This window comes from Adiantum capillus-veneris, chromosome 14 (assembly GCF_014529385.1).
Source record: "Adiantum capillus-veneris isolate H3 chromosome 14, ASM1452938v2, whole genome shotgun sequence".
Classification (NCBI taxonomy): Eukaryota; Viridiplantae; Streptophyta; class Polypodiopsida; order Polypodiales; family Pteridaceae; genus Adiantum; species Adiantum capillus-veneris.
In genome coordinates, this window is record NC_140944.1 from 160125443 (window position 1) to 160137245 (window position 11803).

The window sequence follows — 11803 nt, forward strand, 5'->3', positions numbered from 1 at the left end:
GCATGAAATTCTCGCATGACTCAACTATAAAGGATATCTTCACATCAAATTTTCTAAGTTTATCCACCTACGGTTCAGTGTCTTTCATTAAGAGTGGGGACTTAAAGCGTGGAGAGCGTCGTCATGTACAAAATGTACAAATAGGTTTGAAATAGTGTGGATTTCTTGAGGAGGGTGAATCTATAGCAGGTGTGTTTGATGAAATATCTTTAGTGGACACCATGGATGAACTTTCTGCTATGGAAAGTTCTTGCTTACAGGGTGGGACTGAGACTGTAAAAGTCTCAATGGACATGTATAAAGTGATTGAAGATTTTGAAGAGGAGGAATGTAGAAATGTGCAGTGTGGACCAGAGGTTCAGGTAGAAACCAAATATAAAACAGTTGCAAAGAAGGTCAAGCCAGTAGCCTTGCCCTTACCACTAGAGAGCAAGGAAAAGATGGATAAATCTTCTCAACAACCAAACCTCAGGGATCCTAAAGATATCGGGCACAAATTCACACAGGAATCATTGAAGGAGCTAAACATTGGCTGTGAGGACTTTCTATCATCAAATGAGAGGAAAAGATTTGAAGAAATGCTTCTGAAGCACGGTAAGCCCTTTTCTTTTCAGCCACATGAGATAGGGTGTATTGATCCAAGGGTGGTAGCACCGATGGTGATCTTCACTGTACCACATGTGCCTTGGAACTCACGGCCGATTCCAGTTCCTAAGGCTCTCTTGCCAAAGCTAATGAAGCTTTTGAATGAGAAAATTAAAATGGGTATCTTGAAGCCTTCCTGTGCTCCATACTCCAACAGGTGGTTCACTGTGCCAAAGAGGAATGCGACTCTATGTTTCATCCAAGATATGCATCCAGTGAACAAAGTTACAATTAGAAATGTGGGTACAGCGCCAATTGTGGATGAATTTACAGAGGCATTTGCAAGGAGGGAGATATATTCTATGGTGGATTTTTACTCAGGGTTTGATCAGTTCCAACTAGCTATGGAATGCAGGGACCTGACAACTAGGAAGACACCGTTGGGTTTGGTAAGGATGTGCACCTTACCGTAGGGAACAACCAGCTCGGTTGCGCACATGATGAATGGTATGAACAAAGTCTTGCGAGACTTCATACCGCAAATAACTATGCCCTTTCTAGATGATGTGCCAATCAAAGGATGCGACGAAAGAGAGAAAGATGAGGTTCTAGATTCGAAGGGGTGCCGCAAGTTTGTGGCAAATCATATTAAAGATTGTGACAGGATTTTATCCAGGCTAGAAGAAGTGAACCTTACCTTGTCTGGAGCAAATTCAGTGTTTGGGATGAAAGAAGTGTTAATTGTGGGTCACATGTGTAATCCCAGTGGTAGAAGACCTTGTCCAACAAAGGTGGATGCAATTCAAAGAATGAAAGAGACATGTACCAGTGTCATAGAGGTGCGGAGATTTCTAGGTGCATTCTACATTATATGGATTCCACATTATGCACATGTTGCAAATCCTCTCTACCAACTGCTCAAGAAAAATCAAAGGTTTCAATGGGGTGATGCACATGTAAAATCTATGCAAAGGTTGAAGCAACTTCTGCAGTCTTCACCGACTTTAAGGAAGGTGGACTATGAGAGTAGAAGACCTGTGATTATAATAGTGGATACCAGTCCTACTGGAATAGGATGGGTAGTAGGGCAGGATGATGAAGAGAAACTTACAGGTACGTGGTCAGGTTTGGAGCAAAAGTCTTAAGTGCTCGTCAGAGAAATTATCCAGAGGTAAAAAGGGAATTGTGGGGAGTGGTAACTGCTTTGAAATGCGAAAAATAATACTTGATTGGTGCATCAGTACTTGTAGAAACTGACTGCTTGCCACTTCTTGGGATGATTACTAGTTGTTCCACTCCAGACATTGCCATGCTAAGGTGGATTGCCTACATTAAGTCCCTGAATCCTGAATTTGAGCATATTGCAGGGAAATATAATCCAGTGGCAGATATGCTTTCAAGGGCAAGATATGAAGATGAAGAAGAAATGATCAGTGACAACGATGATGTAGGCACAAAGTTCTATTCCACTACACATGCCAAAGGTGACTATGCATGCTTGTCAAATGTACTTGAGTCTTTCACTGAGGATATATATGAAGGTGATTGGCTTCTCATAGGCCGTTACTTGCGTACTTTGTCAAGACAGGAAATCTGGTCTGATTCTAAGTTTAAGAGAATCCGTTGAAAAGCATATGGGTATTTCTTAAAAGACGGATACCTATGGAAACATCCAAAGCAGAGGAGTGCTATGCCACAGAGGGTTATATGCAATAAAGAGACTCAATGGAAGCTCATCAAGGAGTTCCATGAGAGTTTATGGGTTGGACATCGAAGTGTATGGGCAACCTCTTCTAAGGTAATTAAAAGAAAGATATTGGTGGAAAGGTATGTATAAAGATGTAGCTCAGTTTGTGGAAACATGTGTAACATGTCAAATGTACTCAAATGTATGGCACCGTGATGGGCTGCATCCCACTTACCCACCTGCCACACATTACAAATGGGTAGTGGACTTGGTTACAATGCCTTTGGGATTATGGCAAATGTGATATATAGTGCTTGCAAGAGAGGACTTGACAAATCAAGTGGAAGGTCGTGCTCTCAGGACAAAGACCACTGAAGCAGTATGCAAGTTTCTCTTGGAAGATGTAATTTGCCGCTATGGATGCATTGGGAAAGGCTTTTTCTCATCATCTTCGAACTCATCTAGTTCACCAAAGGCATCATAGAAAATTTGATCCTTAGGGTTATCCTTTTCTATGGTACTCTCCTCATCTGAATCCTCTTGTCCTTGTTTAGCTTGTACATCTCTTATTGAGATATCTTCCTGTATGTTGAGCTTGCTAATGTCAATAATTAATTGTGTTATTGCGTCATCATTGGTCTTGGCTACCACCTCATGGTCAGAGTCCACTTCATCTTCTACAGATTGAGACATGGATTTAATCATGTGGAAGGGAACTATGGCATAGCCCTCTTCATCACAAAAAATAGTTGGATGTATAGACACATAATTAAAAAATTGCTTGGGGGAAAACAAAACCGAAGAGACCTATGGGTCAATCATAAAGAATACCTATCTTGCAAGATGAGAGTGGAAAATTACAAGACAATACCAAATACATGTTGCATCAGAAATCTATGTTTTGGTGTGAGACAACTATATAAAAGTCATGACTGGAGGACCTCTTACATGATGTTCATAGGACAACATTCACATATTGCTCAATCCTATATGTATAACCAATAGTACAAAGCATCCAGGGTATGGATTCTAGAAAATTTTGTTTTATTAAAGAAAATGAGCTTGCATACTAGACAATTTTACAATTATGCATGCTGCCTCTTTGAACATTGTGTGCTTTGGTCAGGATAAAATCTTGCACTAATCAATGGTACAATGAGAAACTCACAACAATGCTGACTTTTGACACCTGGAAGACCGGAATCTTCCTCTATTCACAGCTCATTCTTGCTTATACTAACATCCAGGCAACTCACATAAAAAGTGATCAGAATCATTAAACAGTCAATCACACCCTTCAAGTGTTTAAGGGTGGAAGCATGCTAACCTTTCATGGTTTTTTATGTCCTGGACAATGCTAACCAGCACAATTTTGACATATGCTAACTAGTACAATAACTTGAGCTACATCTCCAAGATCTATGACATATGATATATCAATAGAAAGCACTTAAAACAAGGAATCCAAATGTACAACCTCCAACAAATTTTGATATTATTTGTAAAAAACTTACCGGACGCCCAACTTTCTGAAGATGTGCTAACTTGAAACTGCTAACTAGCACAAAAAGCGCGACAAGTTAACATGCTTTCACCCTTAAGTAGACTAGCATTGTTCTGAAGATGTGCTAACTAGCACAAAAAGCGCGACAAGTTAACATGCTTTCACCCTTAAGTAGACTAGCATTGTTCTGCCTTTCCCAACTAAATAAGCCTTATGATGTCCTAGCTGTTTTGGCTTGTATAAGAGCACTAACATATAAAAACTAGACAATTGTAAAATAAATTTTAGCTATGAACATGCCAAAAAAGAAGAAAACCTCTAGAACTCTAGCATCCTTTTGGCGGATTTTTCGAGTAAAGTTCGCATGGTCACCAGCTCCTCATAGGTGAATACCCACTGTTGAATCACAAGTGAGATTTTATAAGCTCAACCTTTACTACTATAGCAACCCCCTATAAATTGAATGCCAAGGTTCAACTAAACAATTGAAATGCTCAAAAGCACTCGAGATGCTCTAACATATTTAGAAGGATGATTTTATGAAAGTACTGATTCAATACTTCTCTTACTACAAAGCCCCTAATATTCTTAGAATTAAAAGATCTATCTATTCAGAATCAGATTTGTAATGAGAAACCTGCGTAATTTCTGGAGTATCCTCCTCACATAGGTGCACTCCAACGACTTTATATGTGGTTGTATCAACAATAATATTCATGAATGTCCTATCCGGAAGACCTGATAGAGTAGCCTTCATTGGCCAAAAATTCATTGTATCCACATCAATATCTCCATACTGCTCAATTGCCTACATACAAGCTCACATTATAAAAAGAATGATGTATTCTCACAAAACAACAAACTTAAACTAATGCTAGCATTTTGGGACTGAAATCCATACATGTTGCTCAGTAAGACCCACCATTCCAATAGGTGGTTGTGTAAAGACTACCAAAGTGACATTCCTTTGCCAACATACAAGTAAAACAAGATGATAGACACATTAAGACAAACCATATTTATGATACACCATCTGTGTACTTGACAGACATTCTACCTATAATCAGGCTTCAAATCTTGTCCTCCAAAAAGAGTTCTGGAAAATGTGCCACCTTCCATCAGGGCAATTGGAGTCAGGTTTATCCTATTGGTGACATCACCAAATGCCCATATCGACTCCATGTTTGTCTTTGAATACTCGTCTACCTGTCCCACATGGACGTCAATAGATTCAATTTTAACAAGTTGATCCACCACAAGACTTCAAAACAATAGTCATTTTATACACAAACCGCTATGACACCCTTCTTGTCCAATGCAACTCCCACTTCTTCCAGTCCAAAATTCTACATAGTAGACAAATCAATAATAAGTCTAAAGTCAATAGTACAGCTTTGGCCCTTGAGCTATCTAAAGTCAATAGTTACAGGGAACTGTAGTCTTTTGGCTTACAGCAGGCAGTTCCATATTTTCTTACATTCAATAAGAAATTTGTCCACATGCTTGTCTAGCCTCTAAACCAACGCTAAATAGCAAACACATAGTTTATAAGTGAAACCAATGTAGTAAGCTGCAGGCTTTTGTAGTCTAGTCTCTGCATGAAGCCTAAAGAACCTGACAACTACACTCAAGCATAAAATTAATTCATATTTTCACCAATCACAAAGAATCTGCACTCAAGTGGGACTCAACAGAGTATAATAATAATCTCAAGCGCATTGTTCACATATGACAAGAAAAGCCCTTCACAAAAGACGCACAACTTTCCATTGTAGAGGCAAAAGACATGGACAACATGATTGCTGAACTCCCTTGTAAAAGGAACATAAAATTTTGATTTTTTTAAGATGCTAGATCCTATCTTTGTGAAAGCTTCCAAATCATAATTTCTATAATGCCCACTTCGCACAATACACATGGGCTCTTTCACTACTAACACTGAGAAATTCACCTTGCTAACAACAAGTAGCAAAACACTGATAGTGATTCAATTCACCTAAAATTCAAACATTGTTACTCGAGACTAACTCTGCTAAGACTTAGGACTGGGCAACAATTATGATCCCTACATGCACTCTGTCTTCAAAATTTGACAACAAAAGAATAAACAAATATCTCATGTGCATCAGCTCACCAACTTGATCTCCATACCTGAGGCAAAGGCCTTAGTGTTTGGTTTCATGTTTTTACCTTAAGTAAAAAAAAATCATTGCAAGGGTAGGGATCTTCATTTTTTGTGCTTAGATGGCGAGAGGAGTTATCTTCAGTCCTCTCTCTTATTTAAAAGAGATAAAAAATATCCAGATAAAGAGACTTTTTTCTCCATACCACTCTCTTTCCTTATATTCTCTTTATTGAAAGCCCCCTTGAAAATTATATTTTAATGTTATTCCTCTGCAAAATGTTGCAAAGAAAAGGCCTAGTGGCCCATGGGGTAACGACACTTGCACCATGCGTTGACATTGGATACTCACCGCCCAACCTTGAGGGCATTCCAATGTGACAAAAGCTGGAGTTTGAATGATATTTTCCTTTTTTTTTAAAATTACAAGAAGAGAGTGGCCAAACTAATGAAGGTATGTGAAAATTTGGAGACATCCATAAGTTGCATGTTGAATGTACATAATTCTCAGCAATATCAAGTGACTGTCAAGAACTCTTCTACACAATTAACTTTGTGCATCTCTTATTAAACTTGAAATGCCTCAACTGCAGGCTTTGCCTATCAGGACACAATGCTATCAGCACTGCAATTAAGGACACCAAAGAATGGTGTGCAAAGTTAAAAGGCATTGAAGTCATTGGTGTAACCATCTAGTATACAAGTTTATTTTCTTTTGCTGAGCTTCTACTTGAGTAAGCCATTTGACTTTCAAATAAAAGATGCTTTCTTACCAATGAATAAAAATTGACCTAGCGATTGATTGTGGAAAAAAAAACATAAGAGGTGAGTCACGAAAACCTTGCCATGACCCTCAATCAATGTCACTCCAGCATTCATAAGAATGTTTTTGTATACTCCCAACAACCTCCACAAATCTGCGTTCTTTTGTGCAATGAGTGTAGGCCAATCATGTTTTGAATCTGTATCAAAAGACCATCCAAAACCTCGACTTTCTTCAAAATCATGCGAATATTTTGAGCCATAAACTAGCAGTTTCTTTGGTACACATCCTCGAAGCACACATCTGCAGATTGATGTCAACAAAGTATTTGGATGAGATATCAAAACACATGAACTACACAGAATTAACTATTTTGACAATGTTTGCTCAAAAAAACAAACAATTTTTTTCCCAAGAATGTGGGTCCTTTCCCTAGAGCCATTACAAACATACCTCAATACCACAAAAGAAATTTTTTTAATGGAATAAAACTTTTCAACAAGAAATTAAACAAGAGTTAAGATTCAGCTAAGGTGGGCTTTATAGGTCTACTCCTGAATACATGTACTTCTTAAAATAAAACAAGAAGAGAGAGAGAGAGAGAGAGAGAGAGAGAGAGAGAGAGAGAGAGAGAGAGAGAGAGAGAGAGAGAGAGAGAGAGAGAGAGAGAGAGAGAGAGAGAGAGAGAGAGAGAGAGAGAGAGAGAGAGAGAGAGAGAGAGAGGTTGTAGCTCTATAAATGAGAATGAAATACAAAAGGTGGCTAGAGGTTTCCTTAAATAGCCCTCAAAAGAAAACCTCGAATATTGGCCTACCTCCACCTAAAAATGACCATCCAATTTACAAAGTAAATTAGGCAAGCATAAATGAAAAGTAAAAAATGCCACAATAAGTGAGGGGGGTCCACAATGTTGAGCCCCTAAATCATGGTCACCACCATGAAACGCGTTTTGGCAACACTGAAACCTTGAAACCTCTGAAAAGTTTTGTGAAACCTTGAAACACCAATCTTGAAATGGAAGAGAGAGAGAGAGAGAGAGAGAGAGAGAGAGAGAGAGAGAGAGAGAGAGAGAGAGAGAGAGAGAGAGAGAGAGAGAGAGAGAGAGAGAGAGAGAGAGAGAGAGAGAGAGAGAGGTTATAGCTCTATAAATGAGAATGAAATACAAAAGGTGTCTAGAGGTCTCCTTAAATAGGCCTCAAAAGGAAACCTAGAATATTGGCCTACCTACACCTGAAAATGACCATCCAATTTATAAAGTAAATTTTGGCGCCAAAAAGAAGACCAAAAATCTACAAGGTATGATTTGCATTTTAGAGTTTCGAGGGCAGTTTCGAGGGCTGAACGCTGTCACAAAATCAGCATTTAGAAGCTCTAGACAAGGGGAACCCCAAGGTCTATGATAAGGGGCTGTTTGGGGATCATAAGGGAAGGGTTTTGAACGTTCTTAAAGGCTCTTTGTAAGGGGCAAAGGAAACCATCTCATACTAAGGAGTGATTCTTTGTGAGGAGAAACGAGTTCATCTTCTTGTGTTTCAATCGCGTTCATTGACTGATTCAGAGCCTGCGCTAGGGTATCACCCTAGGCATACCACGTTGGAAGGCCTAAAGGTAGGGCTGAATTTAGGGCTTGGTTTGAGGGCTTTATGAAGGTGTTTAAGGACTGCTTTGAGGGTTGTGCTAGACTTGTCTTTGACAAGTGTTATCTCCTTGACCCTTGAGCTACCCCTAAGCAACCACCGAAACCCTTGTGACAAGGGTTTCGGTGGTTGCTTAGGGGTAGCTCAAGGGTCAAGGAGATAACACTTAGTGGGTTGCCCGCAGAAGCACAACAAACTAATTGCTGGTAATCACACTTGCCATCTTTTATCACCGCTGAATTTTTTACCATAAACACTTGAAAATTTTCAACAATCACTTAAAGAAAAATAGAGAGTTGAATGAGGAGAGAAATCTGATAAGCATAGACCTAGAACAACCCCTTCACAGGAATGTTGATTATCCCTCTAGAATGTTACAAAGTGTATGGGATGATAAAAATCAGCATGGTATCACCATCAAACAAGTAGGAATACAAGCTTTTAGAATCTCCTATTTTGTACATGGTGGATTTCCACTCATGCACAAGACTTGAGAATCTCACTCGTCTGTGTGCCACCACAATGGCCTTCCAATGGGTCACACAACGGTTATGTTCTCTTATGTTTTGGTTACACATAAAAGTGAAGTCCTTTGATGAAGAAAACCACTTCTCTTCTCTTCAAGAACTTTGAAACACTTTAATGACACCTTCTTCACAAAGTGTTTTCTTTGTCTTGCATAGAGATCTCTACACTTGGTAGCGTAGCTTTAGTCTCCTTGTCTTCTTGTCTTCAAGCTCCAAGTGAAGCTTCTCCTTCTACAAATGAAAATGAATCTCTCTCTCTCTCTCTCTCTCTCTCTCTCTCTCTCTCTCTCTCTCTCTCTCTCTCTCTCTCTCTCTCTCTCTCTCTCTCTCTCTCTTCCTACATGTGCATAAGAATTAGTACAGTGCTTTAGAGATAGATGAGAATTAGTACATGTACTTAGAGATTATACATGTGTATGAGAAGTAGTACATATGCTTCAGAAATAATACACGTGTATGAGAAGTAGTACATATGCTTGAGAAATAATACATGTGCATAAGAAAGCTCTTTCCTCTTGTGCATAGAATGAAGTTCTTTTCCCTCTTCTCTCACATGTGTAGATGTGTGTATAGTGGAGCTATTCTCTCAATCCCTCTCCTTCTAGAGAAATAGAAAGAAATGTGCATCTCTCTCTTGAAAATGGAAAGAAATGGTCTCAAGAGATGCATGGGAAACTTTCCTAAAACAAAAATAGAAAGAGAATGAGCTTGCAAGACTTTCCTTTCTCACAAAAGAAAACAAAGACTTGTAACTAATATACTAAAATGAGTTTGCATGTTCAGCTATGATGAGATGGTAGGGACGGATCTAGCACCACATCATCAAAAAAAAAAAAGGAAAATTTTAGTTTTGGGCTTTTTGACCATTCTGATTCGGATTCCAACCTCTGATTTCCCAAAAGATTAAGGTAAACTCCTTAAATTGAATCAGCATTTCTAGAAAGTTAAACTGCTTAAGTATTAGGAATACTTAACCTCCTGCAAAATACAAGTCGCTAGATCAACAACTAGTAACACACACACGTATGATGCCTAAAGATGAATGACTAAGTGTTCAAGCATTCCTAAAACAACATACAATGCATGTTCTCCAAGAAACTTAATGTGCATGTGCCTACCACTTAGGGATGGAAGCATGTCCAATCATACTTCACCATTGATGAATAGAAGCATGTCCAATCATGGGTTCTCCAAAACAAGAACACATGTCCAATCATGATGTCTGCCATGCTACGTCAGAAAACATGTCCAAATTTTATTTATCTTCAAAATTATCCTTAATACAAGATTTCCCACATATATAGGTAGGTGATAGTTAGCCATAGGGCTAGATGCCATGGTATTTTGTGCTGAGTTTGCCATCAAACTGAGTTAGAAAAGGAACGTTCATTCACCATCTAATAAAATCTAAAAGCACTGCATGCATAGTAGGCATTTAGGTTATCACCTAATTGTTCTGAATTGACTTGCAATAAAGAAGCAAATACTACTCCGGCAACAGGATAGGGGGCCCTTGAGAGGTGATCCCATCTAGTTTCATTCTTCTAAATCCTTATCTCTCAAGTGTTTGAAAGTGAAGTGCTTAAGTGTGAATCATTACAAATAGTCATTTGCACATGTTTATTTCTGTTGCACCTTACATTGGTATCAGAGCATAGGATTTGCATTTGGTTCACATTCAAAGAAACTCAAAGAATTTTTTTCTGTAGACTTGTGTTTAAGTGTTGTTCTCAGTAACCTTCCCCAAGGAGAGGGCTCCCCTTAACTCAAGGAGAAAGCAGGCCTGCCATTGTAATAGAGTAGTGTGTCTTGAGCATAGGCGAAAGCAAATGTTGTATACATAAATTTTTAGCCATGGTGCACCGATGATAAGGGTAGATAGCCCTTTGGAAGTCGAAGGAGGATGAAGACACCTTAATACCTATAGATCCCACAATGGTGCATGGTTTTGACTAGGAACGGCATGGACACCTCATCCAACCCAGATGATGGCACTACTAACACACTTGACCTGGGCTTAGGCCATGTGTCTCCCCATTATATTCCTTTTCCCACTAGGTTGACTCCTCCACCTGCCATGGATCCTATGTTAAAGTTGGTCATGGACATGCTCGCTCGGCAAGAGCACCAGAATGAGGACCTTAGGCACAAGCAAGTGGAGAGAGAGGCTAGGGATACTCAGTGAGAGCTTGCTAGACAATAAGAGTAAGCAGAGAGAGAGGCTAGGGATCCTAATGAGAGATTTCTAGACAACAAGTAGAGGCCGCTAGAATTAAGGCACAAGCTGGGAAAGAAGCTGCTAGGATATTGGCTAAGATTGACAAGGAAAAAAATAAGACTGAGCTGGAAAAAGCTAGGTTAGTAGACGAGGCTGATAGACAAGCATGTGAGAGCGTGCATTATAACCAATTACTTAGTATTGTGACTACTCGCTCAGACTCCCCAGTTGTGCTAGATTTTGCGGAGTTCACGACAAAGGTCATAGAAGCTACCAAGGCATCATCCACTTTGGTGATGACAACGATGAACGAGAAGTTCGTAAGATGGATGCTAATGTGGTCTATTCTCGGTTACATAAGTTTAATTTTGACTTTAATGTGCATACTAGGAAGGCATCCACCAACAAAGTATTGCTTGCCTCCATGCATATGACGGGTGATGCAATGATTTGGTATAATGAGTGGACTGAAGCACAAGAAAAAGCGCATACAGAGAAGCACAGAGCTATCTCTTTATTTGAGGTTGTTCCTCCTCTTACTTATTCTTGGGATAAGTTCCAGGAGGATCTCAAGACCCATTTTCTTCCTCCACAGTTCTTGGAGAGGTTGGAAGATGATTGGCATCCACTAAAACAGAATGGTTTGCCTGTATTAACTTATTCCAATAAAATCATTACCCTTGGTATTGAGTTGACAAAAACAAATACAGAGTGCAAAGGACCGTTTGTGTATAGTCTCGTCGACCATCAAATCAAGTTC

At 39.2% G+C, this 11803-nt stretch overlaps 1 protein-coding gene and 1 pseudogene across 1 annotated transcript; one reads left to right on the forward strand and one right to left on the reverse strand.

Annotated features, from left to right (window-relative positions):
- The first annotated feature begins 221 nt into the window (after nucleotides 1–221).
- LOC147443477 (uncharacterized) lies at nucleotides 222–2212 on the forward strand (annotated as a pseudogene).
- Nucleotides 2213–4383: 2171 nt separating this feature from the next.
- Nucleotides 4384–5243, reverse strand: LOC147443478 (glutathione reductase, chloroplastic-like). Its single transcript, XM_086529511.1, has 5 exons — nucleotides 5229–5243; nucleotides 5069–5122; nucleotides 4834–4982; nucleotides 4678–4741; nucleotides 4384–4584 (listed from the first exon to the last, which is right to left on the reverse strand). Exons 1-5 carry the CDS (start codon nucleotides 5241–5243, stop codon nucleotides 4384–4386), a joined length of 483 nt encoding a protein of 160 aa, XP_086385637.1.
- Between the last annotated feature and the right edge of the window lie 6560 nt (nucleotides 5244–11803).